The sequence below is a fragment of the Schistocerca nitens genome, chromosome 2 (genome assembly GCF_023898315.1).
Source record: "Schistocerca nitens isolate TAMUIC-IGC-003100 chromosome 2, iqSchNite1.1, whole genome shotgun sequence".
In the NCBI taxonomy this organism is placed as follows: Eukaryota; Metazoa; Arthropoda; class Insecta; order Orthoptera; family Acrididae; genus Schistocerca; species Schistocerca nitens.
Genome location: NC_064615.1, coordinates 533,438,007 through 533,451,744, shown reverse-complemented (window position 1 = coordinate 533,451,744; position 13,738 = coordinate 533,438,007). Strand labels below are relative to the sequence as shown.

General features: G+C 40.6%; 1 protein-coding gene across 1 annotated transcript in view; it reads left to right on the top strand.

The window, feature by feature from the left end:
• The window catches only part of LOC126236523 (sterol regulatory element-binding protein cleavage-activating protein), a 277,503-nt gene that overhangs the window by 120,640 nt on the left and 143,125 nt on the right, over positions 1–13,738 (top strand). The window contains exon 10 of the mRNA XM_049945889.1: positions 9,084–9,356. Within this exon, the coding sequence (XP_049801846.1) occupies positions 9,084–9,356 (273 nt within the window). The remainder of the gene's footprint in view (positions 1–9,083; positions 9,357–13,738) is intronic.

Below are 13,738 nucleotides of genomic sequence, written 5' to 3'. Positions count from 1 at the left end.
TGCAAATAAAATGTAGTAAAGGAGATGAGCACTGCACCAGCAGTTAGTTAATTGTATTCTGTATATACAATGTGAAGATCGTTCTTCAGTCAGTTGTATTCTGTATAAACAATATGAAGATCACTCTTAAAAATCTAAGTTTGTAATCAGAATTGTTGTGCCCGCAGAAGTCAACATCTTTTTTAAATGTTTTGTAAGTCATCCACTTTTCCAAGAAACACATTTGAAACCTGTTGGCGTCCCTGTGCTACAGGGCTATACTCTCCACCACGAGGACAACCTGACCTGGGAAGGGATCAGGGGAGAGGTAACAGTGTTTGTAAATAACATGCACTAATATACAAGTGCCATTAATGCACAGAAGTGTTGCTTGTGACGTCCTGCTCTGCCACATGTTTTGCAGGATTATCCACTGCACACAGCTTACGTTACTGTGTCGTGTGGTTTCACAAGCTCCTTCATTCTGAGTCCATTTTTCTTGGAGATGATGATTGTTGACAGCCTGTTAGGTGTACAGCGACACCTGTACTTTGTAAGGACCTCCTTGTGCAACATGTGATTCCAGCTTTGCAAGAACGCAGCTGTGTCCACACCATTGTTTTTGTGCAAGGTGGGATGACACCATGTCACTCACCAGATTAAAGTTTTGCTTCCCGAAACCTTCGGTGGAACTGCATCATCTCTAGGCAATTTCAAGATGTGTGGTCTATCAGGCCCCCCAATGTAAACCATATTTGCTTCTGGTTGTGGGGCTATCTGAAAGATAGTTTCTATCAGGGGTGTATTGGAACTACTCCTGTTCTGAAGGATAACATACAACAACATATCACTATGATTACACTGGAATGCTGCAAGAACTGTGAACCATTCTCTGTTACAGATACAGCAAGTGGAGAGTCAGGTGACAATATTGTACACATGTTGTAACTTGTGACTGTATTGTGATAAATGTGCCAGAGCCACAATTATCATGTGTTTGATCATTCCTACCCTTTTCCTGCACCCACATCACAGTCTGACTGCTTTCAGTGCCATATTTTACCTGGTGGCAGAAAACGGAACTATTAATTTTTCAGTATACTCTGCATGCACACCGATCAATGAACATACCTGCAATCTTTCAGCGTCCTGTGATGTATATAGCCAACAATAGATTCTGACACTCTCACAGAGCTAACAGAACAGCTGCGCTGACCGTAGATTCCGACACTCTCACAGAGCTAACAGAACAACTGCCCTGACCATTTCTCCTACAGGAAGGCTTAAATTCTCATAATGTATTATGGAGCTCACTGTCTAGTTTCCCCAGGGATTAAGTTTTAGAGGGCCTCATGATGCCTCTGGAGCATGATGCCTCTTCAGTGTGCACAGTCCCACTCGTTTCAGAGCTGTTAATGGGTCATCCTCACTCATAGACCTCTTTTTCTGCCCTCCATCCTTCACAGATTTTGCTCAGTGGGCAGTTACTGATGACCTTCATTCCATTGATCACCTAACACTCTGGATCCATCTACCACATGGAGCAATCTTTAAAAAGAAGCCACCAAGATAGACGATTAGCAAAATGGATGCTGTTCAGCCAGCTAGTTGTGTTTGAACACCACAGCAACATCCAGAAACGAGCAGAAGACATCACACATGTGATCCATTATGCCACCAACGTATTCATTCCAAAGTCCTTATTTTACATTAGCTTGTACCTCAGGGGGTCTGATGAGGCCGCTCAGCAATCCTGGTAAGGCATAAGGTTCTGTGATGGTTTAAGTGGCGTCCAAATGCAGACCTATAATCAAGGAGAGCAAGAAAAGGTCATGGCAAGCATTCCTTGACTTTTTCAACCTCTACACTTGTTCTATGAAAGTATGGGAAGCTATTTCCAGTAAATGCAGTCAGTCAGCAATAGCAGCAGTGCTGAAGCAGATGTGCCTCCAAACAATGCCCAGAGACATTGCCCAGGCAGTGGCAGAGCATTTTGCAGTGACTACTGCCACTACCAGTCAGGATCTAGCATTCTACCATTAATGTGTGACCATGGATGGATAATAAGTTGGACTTTGGATCCAACAATCTGAGTCATACAACTACCATTTCTCCAATTGAGAGCTGGATTCAGCGCTCTTTGAGGGTCATGATACTACATCCAGTCATGGCCAAATCCAGTGCTACATTCTGCAAAACTGGCAAATGGCATCATTGAGAATCGTTATAGAATGTTTAAATTTGATATGGCAGATAGTATAATTTTCCAACTCAAAGGGGGAGGCAAATGTGACTCCCTCTCCTCAAACCAGGGAAGGACCAGAAGTGTCCCAGTAGCTGTAGGAGTGTTGCCTTAACTAGTGGTGTTAGAAAGATCTGGGAGCAAATAGGCTGGGCAATCCTTAGCTGCTCTCAGGTAGGTTCGGAGATGTCTGTTCATAGTCGTCAACCTGACCCTGTGGGAGACAGCTCTGCAGCAGGATTTCCTAAATGGATAGCATTGTAAAGGGGTACTTGGTCATGATATTCCTGGACAACTCCACTCGTGGGGCTTTTATGGCCACCTATCCATATTCATTTGCTCCTTCTTATCAAAACATTTTTTTTAGGTACCAAGTTGGTGATGTGCTGTCAAATAGTTTTGAGCAGTAGAATTGTATTCCCCAGAGGTGTATTGTAAGTGTCACTCACTGTGCCATAGCCATGAACAGATTAAAGTCTATGGTAAAATTCTTGTACAGTGCTCCTTATTTGTGTTTCATTTTGCAGTAGTGACTCGAGAAGTGGGGTGCCAAGGCAGTTTTTACCCCCCCCCCCCTCCCCGCGCGCTTTTCTCTCTCTCTCTCTCTCTCTCTCTCTCTCTGTGTGTGTGTGTGTGTGTGTGTGTGTGTGTGTGTGTGTGTGTGTGTGGATGGGCACGCGCACGCGTGTGCATGTGCGTGAATTTTAATCTTTCTTGCTGTATTTTTAATATACCTGATGTGTGTTTGAGGGATATCAGTCTACCTTTTAAAGATTTAGTGAGGTTCCTGGACCTCAGTTTTGATTAAAAACTGTTGTGGTTATTTCAGTATTGTGTTGCGGATGATGCACACTACAAGAAGAGAAATGTGCCGAGGTTGCCAAGAACTGTACTACTCACACAGAGTGTGTACAGGGGCATTTGGTTCTGTATAGCAACTGAAACAGTTTTGAATGGAGGCAACAAAAAGGTCATCCTGAGCTGATGAGAGTTTGTCACTAATATAATCACAGTTCTGGAAGGTACATGCAGAGTACACAGTCTTTCAGTTAGCGTAAAGAAACACTGCTGCAGGCAGATTCTGTATAGGCTGCACCAGAGTGTCTTAGGCTCTGACTGGCAGCACTGCAGTCTGTAATATACTCCTACAGTTATGAACAAAATGATACTCCTGCATGTCTGATGTCGAGCATTGAGACTGGAACTTGCACTGACTGGCAAGATGCTGGATGGTGTCCCGTGAAGGCTGCACAGCTGTCCAGTATCATGTAGCTCACAGAAGTGTGCTAGTGCCAGCTGTATCTGGCAGATGTTGCATACTCACATACTGCGCAGAGTATCACAAGTAAGATGAGCTTTGGTTGAATTGCAGGTGTCTTAACAGGTCAGGAACTCCCAGTAATCTGTTGTGTGGTGCGTAGCTGGGTTGCAATGCAGATACCACATTCCCCATCTCTTTTGAGGAGATGGTGGAGCCATCTCGCTGTGTAGATGGCGACTGTGCTGTGGAAGACAGCAAGAGATACAGCAGTTACCTCCCATAAAGGACCTGAAGGCAAGGACTCAGAAAGCAGTCACCTTAGCTACAGGTGTTCGGGAATGGGCTGGGCATGGCTGCTCCAGTTCTTTTTAAAGGCTTTTGTGAGGTCAGATCTAGACTATAGGTGCACAATGTACAGATCAACGGGACCTTCTTACTTGATGGTCATTAACGCTATTTGCCATGAGTGTATCAGGCTGGCTGTAGGCACTTACAGGACCAGCCCCATACGCAGTCTGTGCGCTGAGGCTGGGGAACAGCCACTCGCGACATGGCGGCAATCCCTTCTGCTGTGCCTCACTTTTCTGAATTCACATGCTCATCTTCTTCCACAAGATTTTTTCTAAAATCGTCTAAGAGCAACAAGGCTATTTGGGATCTTTGCGGAGCACAAGATGGAGTCACTTGGTGTAGGGCAAGTACAAACCCTAATGTAGGGCTCGAACTGACTGCCACCTGGTTGCTGCAGAGGCCCAAGCAGTTTCAGATTTGGTGAGGTACAGAAGAGACTGCACTCCTCCATAAGTTATTAATACAAGATATTACCATATTTTAAATGAGCATTGCAACAATATAGCTGCATTCACAGATGAGTGTAAGCAGATGGAGTCCCTTTTCTGAATTGTTGTTTTCCCTTATTGTGTACTCAACAAGTTGTTACTGTGACAATTTACTGAGTTCAGTGGGGAATTATACATGATCTCAAGGGCACTGGAGCAGATAAGATGTGTTGCAACTGCTGTTTCACTTGTTTCAACTCCTTGAGTGCCCTTCGCTCTCTGCAATACATGTACCCAGCAGATAAAGTAACACAAAACATCCAGGATGCCCTCATCCACCTTCAGAGGCAGGGTCCTCTTGCTGAGGACCCTCCACTTCAGAGGAAGTTTCTTATGCTGGATACCAGGGAATGTGGGTACTAACGGGAAATAAAATGGCAGATGTAGTAACCAAGTAAGTCATGCTTAGTAAATTAAGTAGATCGGCTATGACACACTGCAGTAGCCACACAAACGAGATGAGGTCCTTCTCACTCGTCTTCGCATAGGATGTAGCCCTATGATGCAATGCTTCGTCCTCCGGCGAGAGGTTGGTTGGTTTGTGGGATTGAAGGGACCAGACTGCTATGGTCATCGGTCCCCCAGCAAGAGGACCCTCCAATGTGTGGTGCTTGTGGTATACAAATCACAATGCACCACATTTTAGCTGACTGTGTTATACATGTGGCCGGATTTTAATGAAAGGCATAATTTTTCCATGAATTTCACAACAGTTTATACACAAATCCAGGCATTTAGTGCAGTAATATTTCCCTCTTCTTTAGTAATAGCTCATATGTTGACCAACTTTTGCCAAAAATGCATATATTTGTCATATCTTTAAGGACACAACAATAACAACAGGATATTATTGCTCATGTGACAATGTTTCAGGTGATATTGTCACAAATATAAACACAACAGTTACTGTGCATATTTATCAAGACTACTGTAGACAGTCGATGTAATGCATTAGTCTGTTTGCTGAGATGACATTGTTGTGTAGAGTCAACAAAACACTCTTCAAGCCAACAAAAACGGCTTCCAATGTAATAAACAATGCACATGTGGTCACACTGTTCAGTCTGAGTACAAATTCATTCCAGTTCAACATGCTTGAAAGTAAACTTCTCCAATAGCATGAAGTTGCGAGATTTTATTTGTGATTTTACTTCACCTTTAATGGGGACATGTTGAATAGGACAGCAGACAAATGCTGTTATTTGAGCAGACAGGTCAATCTTCAACCACACAATCATTTTTCAAGGACTTGGATGAGATGAGTCTCTCTTCCAGCATCATATTGGAGAATCCTGAAGATCCACACTTCAGACAGTTATTGGAGAAGTACACAACACATCCAGTTCCAGGTGAATCTACATTGGGAAAGAACTGTTTATCTGTGTTCTACAAGGAGGTTCTCAACAAAATACAAATTAGTTTTATCGGCCAAAAGCTCTGGGTTATCCATAGATGAAACCACCAATGTGGGGTCAATAAGTTGCAAATGTTCTTGTTGTTATTGTTGTTGTTCTTAAAATTCACAGGTCTGGAGAAATAGTGAACAACTTCATGACTACCACTTTGTTTGAAAACTTTGTGAAGCTACTGTGGCCAGATGGTGTGAACAGAGACAACGTTAGTAGACCGTGCTAGTTCGGTGAAATCTCATCATCCTGAGTGCAGTGAATACTGAAAGATGCCTGGCATTGTGGCGGAAGTGTCAGTGAACCTTTTGTCTCTAATAATCAACATATTCATGTTTTCATCCCATTTTTAATGACGTACTTAGAAGAGATGAAAAACGCAAATAATCACTGAGCAGTACAAAGACAAAGTTAGAAATTAATTTAAATAAGCAATGTGTAAATCAATTAAGTTGAAGAAAATTGAACTTTGCAATAGTCTCTTTTCATCGATCTGGTTAAAATTTATTAATCATTTAGTTCCGAGACATAAAAAAATAATCTGTGCTCCAGAATGAACTAGCACTCCTGGAGAAAGTCTGGGGGATCTTTCCAGAATGAAATTTTCACTCTACATCGGAGTGTGTGCAATATGAAAATTTCTGGCAGATTTAAACTATATGCCGGACAGAGACTCGAACTTGGGACCTTTGTCTTTCAAGAGCAAGTGCTCTACCAGCTGAGTTACCCAAGCACGACTCATGGCCTATCCTCACAGCTTTACTTGCGCCAGCATGCTTTCTTGCAGGAGTGCTAGTTCTGCAAGTTTTGTAGGAGAGCTTCTGTGATGTTTGGAAGGTAGGAGACAAGTTACTGGCGGAAGTAAAACTGTAAGGATGGGTCATGAGTCATGCTTGGGTAGCTCAGTTGGTAGGGCACTTGCCTGTGAAAGGCAAAGGTCCCGTGCTCGAGTCTAAGTCCGGCACACATTTTTAATCTGCCAGGAACTTTCATAATCTGTGCTATCATGAGGTTTACATACCTTAAAAATCTTATTGGATGTGACGTAAGTGGCAGAAATAATTCATTCTTTCAGCTGCTTTTGCGCGAGTTTACATACATTCGACCTTCACTTAGGATCACTGATTTTCAGCTGTTTCTGCCAACACAAGGATGCTAAAGGCAGTGAAGCCTGATACATCCAGACTGTTTGTGTCACCAGGTAACTTCATCATGCATGTAAGAATGTTTTTCCTTAACATTATCTGAAAATTTGCAGGTGGCCAAAAGCAATAGAGGGCTAGTTATTTTATGTCCTTTCATTAATTGAAGATTTAAGAATATGTACAAAAGAAAAAGAAAAAGGAAAAAAATTGAATGGCAAATTCTCATTAACTTACCAAGTACAGGGCCATTAAATGTATGAAAATGTTCTGCTCATTAAATTTATGAAAATGTTCTGCTTAGTAGTGCACCATCATAAAAACACTTGCCAGCAACAGACAAAGAACTATGGGAATGTATTCACTATGATTAATCAAGTAAAACAGACTAGCATAAAGATATGAATATAATAGAGGGAAACATTCCACGTGGGAAAAATATATCTAAAAACAAAGATGCTGTGACTTACCAAACGAAGCGCTGGCAGGTCGATAGACACACAAACTAACACAAACAAACACACAAAATTCAAGCTTTCACAACAAACTGTTGCCTCATCAGGAAAGAGGGAAGGAGAGGGAAAGACGAAAGGATATGTGTGTGTGTGTGTGTGTGTGTGTGTGTGTGTGTGTGTGTGTGTGTGTGTGTGCACGAGTGTATACCTGTCCTTTTCTCCCCCTAAGGTAAGTCTTTCCGCTCCCGGGATTGGAATGACTCCTTACCCTCACCCTTAAAACAAACTGACAGTTGATGGAATGAAGACACAAAAATTATCCCAGGAAACCAAAGAAGTGTTTGCAAATGCTTTCAGCAAGACATATCATGGCTACTGTGTTTTGGGATTCAAAGGGAGTGATTCTCGTTGACTTCCTTGAATGTGGCACAACAATTAACTCAAGATAGTTATTGTCAAACACTTACAAAGTTAATGTGGGCAATACAAAACAATAATCAGGGAAAACTTAGCACAAAATGTTCATTTTTTCACAATAATGCTCATCCGCACACTGCCAATTGAACCAAAGAGGTTTGTGGAGTTTTGGCTGAGATGTGTTTGATCATCCACCATATATTCAGGATTTGGTGCCGAGCAACTACCATGTCTTCCCAGCAATGAAGACATGGCTCACTATACAGTGCTTTGATAGTGATGCTGAACTGCATGCCAGTACAAACCACTGGTTGCAGTTGCAGGCAGCCAATTTTTACAGAGACAATATTGAAAAGCATTGAAAAACTTGTGGCACAATTTGAATGGCGATTATGTAGAAAAGTAACTTAAGAGTATAATGGTTCAAATGGCTCTGAGCACTATGGGACTTAACTTCTGAGGTCATCAGCCCCCTAGAACTTAGAACTACTTAGACCTAATTAACCTAAGGACATCACACACATCCATGCCCGAGGCAGGATTCGAACCTGCGACCGTAGCGGTCGCGCAGTTCCAGACAAGCGCCTAGAACCACTCGGCCACTGCGGTCGGCTCTTAAGAGTATACCATTTATAAAACAGATATAATAACATTTGGTTTTCCCTTATTGTTAATTTTTTATTTCAAAACATTTGTTACTTTCTGGATGGACCACATAATTCTCCCATTTCATTTAATTCTTCTCTCTATTTCATGGATGAAGGAATTTTTTGTTCATTGACTTAAAGGTATTGGTGACGCATTGCTACTCCCATTAAAATCATTTTCAGCTGTACACCATATTTCTTCTATTTCTTCTTCAGACACAGGAATAAGATAACATCCTTATGTTGTATTGAATTTTTCCCACTTATTTGTGTGACTTTAGAGGTAAAACTGTTGTGACAATCTCTCAAAATTAAACATGCAGAATTTTTTCTTTTTTTTGTTTTAAATTTATGTTAGGAACTGAAAACTCACAAACTTAGGATCATCGTGAAACAATTTAGTTTTACCATACCATACTGATGACTGAGTCTTTATGATAGTAATCCTGGTCAGTATGAGAGGAACTGCAGGTTTGAGCATTTGGTACATGCATGTGTAATTTGACTTAATGGGTTTTCAGTCCCTAACATAAAAAAAAAATATATATATATTAAAGCATATAGCATATCTCCTGGTTGACAATGTCGACAAACTTGACAAATTTCTCTGTTATAGTTATAACAAATTGGGCATACAAGACTAGAGAAACTTGTACATCTTGTATTTGCTTGCATAGTTGTCTCTCTTTTTACAGGTTGTATTTTTTTCGACTGTGTTGGCTGCAGACATTAGACGAGCAGACTTGAGTGGATTAGATGGTTCATCAGGTGTTAGCAGTACCCCATACACAGCTGCAGTTTCACGATCTTCTTTCCTGTCCGCTGATGTTGGTGACAGTGTAGCAGGTCGTCGAAGCGGCCTGCATCGCTCTCGTTCACACCCTCGTTTGGAATCAACCTCAGCAAGCTATCCAGCAAGCATTGTGGCTCCACCATTGGGAAGAACATACAATTCTGCTGCTGTCCTTGTGGGTATCTTTTTTACTAATTTCCTGTACGTTATTCATAAATTCATTATAGTGGGGCAGGTACGTCAGCATCTTACAAGATCTCTCTCCTTATGTATCAAAGTCTGGAATTCACTAAGCATTAAATTTTATTTGGTATCTGAAGTAATATTTTAATAATTGTGTTTCCACCCTTGTTAGACTTATGAAATATCTTGTCTGCACCTTAAGCCAAAATTTTCTTATCCTCATGTGTTGTTACAGTTAAAATTCTTCTCTTTAATGATCTTGGTAACTTTCCGTCTGTCTGTCTGTCTCAACAATATGAGAAGGATAATTCCTACTCACTAAATAGAGGAGGCAGTGAGTGGGAGACAGACATGATGGCTGCTATTTATTATTATTCTATCAAACTCTTTCATCAGATTTAGACAACAAAACTTGCACACATTCAGCACTCACAGTTCATACGCAGACAGCAACTGTTGGATGCACGTGCTAAAGCCCAACTCCGATTGCGTCTGAGATGAGCAGTGATTTGTTTGGGGTGGATGGTAGAGGTGCAGAAGAGATGTGGGGCAGGGAGGGATTGGAGGTGGAGGATGGAGGTGATAGCAGGGTTGGGGTGAGGTAAGATGCTAGTGCTGCCTAGTTGGCTACTAGATGTAGCATTGGGAGGCTGTGCTGTTGGGAAGTGGGAGGAGGGGGCGGGGGGGGGGGGGGGAAATTAATGAAATACATTTTTGCTTTATTTATTAATCCTTATTTCTTTTCAGTATTATGGCAAGTTTCTAGTAAGCTTGCATGTATTTTTATTGGAGAAGTCACACAGTTTCATGACTTTTCTTTCTTTGATATTACTTTTAAATGGTAATAGGGTATAATAAACTTCACTGGCCCTTCCAATGAAATTACTAACTCCAAAATATTCTTGGCTAAATACTTTCTTAACAACTGTGCTACTATCTATCCTTAATTGTCAGTTTGTGTAATATTTTGCCCAGTACTTTGAAATAAAATTAACTTTTCTTGAATTTTTCTTTACTTTTCTCAATGTGATCCTCCGATCTCAACTTCAGTTGACTTTAAAGACGTATAATCACAAGTCAGGAAATCCAGTAATGTTGTCAAAAGTGAGTCTTTGTTGCTTAATTTTCAACAATATCATGAATAGCATGCATTGCTACTCACCATAAAGATGACACACGGAGTTGCAGACTGGCACAAAAAAAGTCTATTACATACTGACCTTTGGGAGAAGCCTTCCTCAAAAAAGAAGACACACCTCATGCACATGACAGCTATCTTCAGCTGCAACTGTCGTGTTGAGTGAAAGTAGCAATCCAGATTGGGGCGGGGGGGGGGGGGGGGGGGGACGAGCACTTTCTGGCAGAGTGTGCAGGGGCTAGGTGGCACCAGGACAATGTTTCCAGGCAGAGTAGTGGGAAGGTGGGAGGGAGGGAAGCAGAAAAGAAGGGGAGCTTCTCTTCTTTGCTGTTCTCGTTTCATATCTCGCCACAGCCTCCTGACACTGTGCCTGGCATTGTTGCCAGGTACCATGTAGTCTCTGCATGCACGCTCCTCCAGACAGCACTCTTCTCTCTCCACTGCCCGTACCCTGCTGTCCCTCCCCCTTACCCACCCCATTCGAGATTGCTGATTTCGTTCAATGTGAGAGTGCTTCCCTTTCCTGAAAGTTCAGCACATGATAATCTTTTCATTGTGCCTGTCTGCAACTTGGTGTGTCATCCTCATGGTTAGTAGAAATGTGTCCTTTTCATAATATTGTTGATATTCCAGTGTGGACTTCCCAGCAGTTGATTTTACTTATTTTTCAATTACATGCCAAGCTGTGCTTGAGGGCCAGTGTACCCCAATGTCCGATCACCAGTCTTGCCTAACAAACAAAAACAGCAAGTGCTGCCACCAGTTTTACTCTATATTTAACATATGAAAGCAAAGCTCATCCACTTCAGGTGTTTACATCGGGCTGTAACTCAATCCCTCTAATGTTACAAGAGTTTGGCCATGTGACACAGAATTTTCTGAAGAGTATAATAATGATGGTGTTCGTAGTTCATACTTGAACTTTCCTGTTATAAAATCCTCCGCCGTCATTTAGTTCTCGATATCATTCTCTTTTGAACAAACAAATTGGTACCACCAGTATTACATTCCGTGATAACCAAATTTGCACGGAGACTGCAAAACATTAATAATGCACTTGAGTCAGCTTAGTGTACTCGATGCCTTTTTCGTCAGAGAACTATCCCTTTCACATGCAAACAGAAACCGCTCTTCTACTCAGAGAGGATTGTGTGCAGTACTCCTCCTCCTCCAATACAGAACAGAATTGGAACTAAAGCTGATACCATATAAATCTCCAGCCAAATTCCAGAATCAGTCTATTGACCTATTAACATGCAGAGCTTCAGAGTCAAAATTGCACAAGACCACAGTCTATTTACTCCCCAAGCATAATATCGCCCTGAACAAGATCTCAGAATTCTGCACCAAATTTCAAGTAGGAGAACCACAAATGAATCAAACTGTAGATAGGACCCTAGGCTAATTTTATCCAAGAAAATCTGTCCTATGTGTGTCACAATGAAACTAACTTTCAGTCAAACTGTGCAGTTGTATTACCAAATCTTGTGATGTCAAACCTGACTATGCATGGAGCAACCAGCAGAATCAGTAAAATTGTCTTGCTTGCTTTGTATGGGACATTGCCAAGCCATTTGGTTATCTAGGTCCTCATTAGAGAACAGTAATTGGAATTTGTATGCTTCATTTCAGATACTATTTTTTTTAAATACCTGCCTATTTAGGCACTGTTTACACACTTTCTTCTAATTTGTATTTACTTCCTCCACAGCTCTTCAAATGTCTTCTATCTTCTAAACCTGTCACCTCTACTTCATAAGTTAAGATTCTGTCTTTATCTTCATGCTCCAGCCATGTTTCAGTGTACGTTACTGACTGAATGAGAGAGCACAATGGTAAAGGCCTGAATTCATATTAATAAATATAAAGCTCGAAATCCAAATCTAAATTAAGATACGGTATGTGACTGTATTCTGGAAATTGTTTTAAATGGTTCATTATTTTATTTTATGCTCATAATGTGCTTTTTCCTTCTACAGTTTCACCATTCTTTTGTAAAAACTGAAATGAAATTCAAATATTTTGAAAGCCCACTAAAACGCTCCATTCAATACATGTGAAGCCTGTAATGTAACTGAATGGCTCACTGCTCCTACTCACTAAGCTAATTCATACTAGTGTTTTGTTTCGGAATTTGCATTTCAGAAAATAGATTACAAATGGTGTATAGTACCACACTGTACAAATGCATCCATAAAAACTCTTGAAAAATTGTTTTTGAGTGTTTCAAAGAATGAGAAGGTGCATAAAAATTGGTTACTCTGTATCAACAAAATGTTCTGTACCTAATTAATAATATCTTGCTCTCTGAAGTTAACATTAATTTACCTCCGAATAAGCTTTCGCTCTGTCACAAAGAAGGAAAGTGTCAGTCAGTGAAATTAAATTCTGAGCGACTTCCTTGCACATCATGGGTAGCTCAGTTGGTAGAGTGGTGGACTGTCAATATTGCAAGGTGATGTCCATAGGTTCAAATGTAGCCTGCAATAATATTTTAACTTATTCATAAAACAAATCAACAGTCCTTTCATATGCAAACAAAAATCACACTTACAAAATGTCACCACTCCAATTAGAAAAAGAGTATTATTGTGTATCCCTTGGCATTTATATGACCTTACATTTGCAGTAGCTGTTCACACACGTCACATTCAAAAAGATATTTTGTAGTTAATGCGACCATACATTTTTTATGTTATTAGAAACAATGTTTTCCATCTAGGATCTTTATTGTTTAATCTTTTGAAGTTTCATCATTTTACATAAGATGAAGTTAAGTCTGTTTCAGACATTGATGTTAGTTTACCTCATCTCCCTACACCATGTTGTACTGTGGGAGTATGGGATATCTTTAATACTAGCAATGCTTTCCAAAAATGGTAATTTTTGTAAGAAAAGTAAATGCATTTACTCTCAGTTGTCTACTTCTCAGTCTAAGATTAATGTGAAGGTATATACAATACAACCCACCGTAGAAACAATTGCTACATTGAGTTTTTCGTAATGGTATTTTCATATTTCATGTAAAACTTTTAAAAATTCATGACCCTTCCAGGAATCGAACTTAAATTCTCCTTATCCATAGTCACATGCAGAGTGAATGCTGTGGGCACTACCTTTGCTGAGTATCTTGTACAGTGGAAATCAGCACTGAGATTTGTCATGAATAATTTTACTGTGCGTTGGGTCATATTTCATGACTAATAGTCAACAATCTAGATATAAGATACGGACCC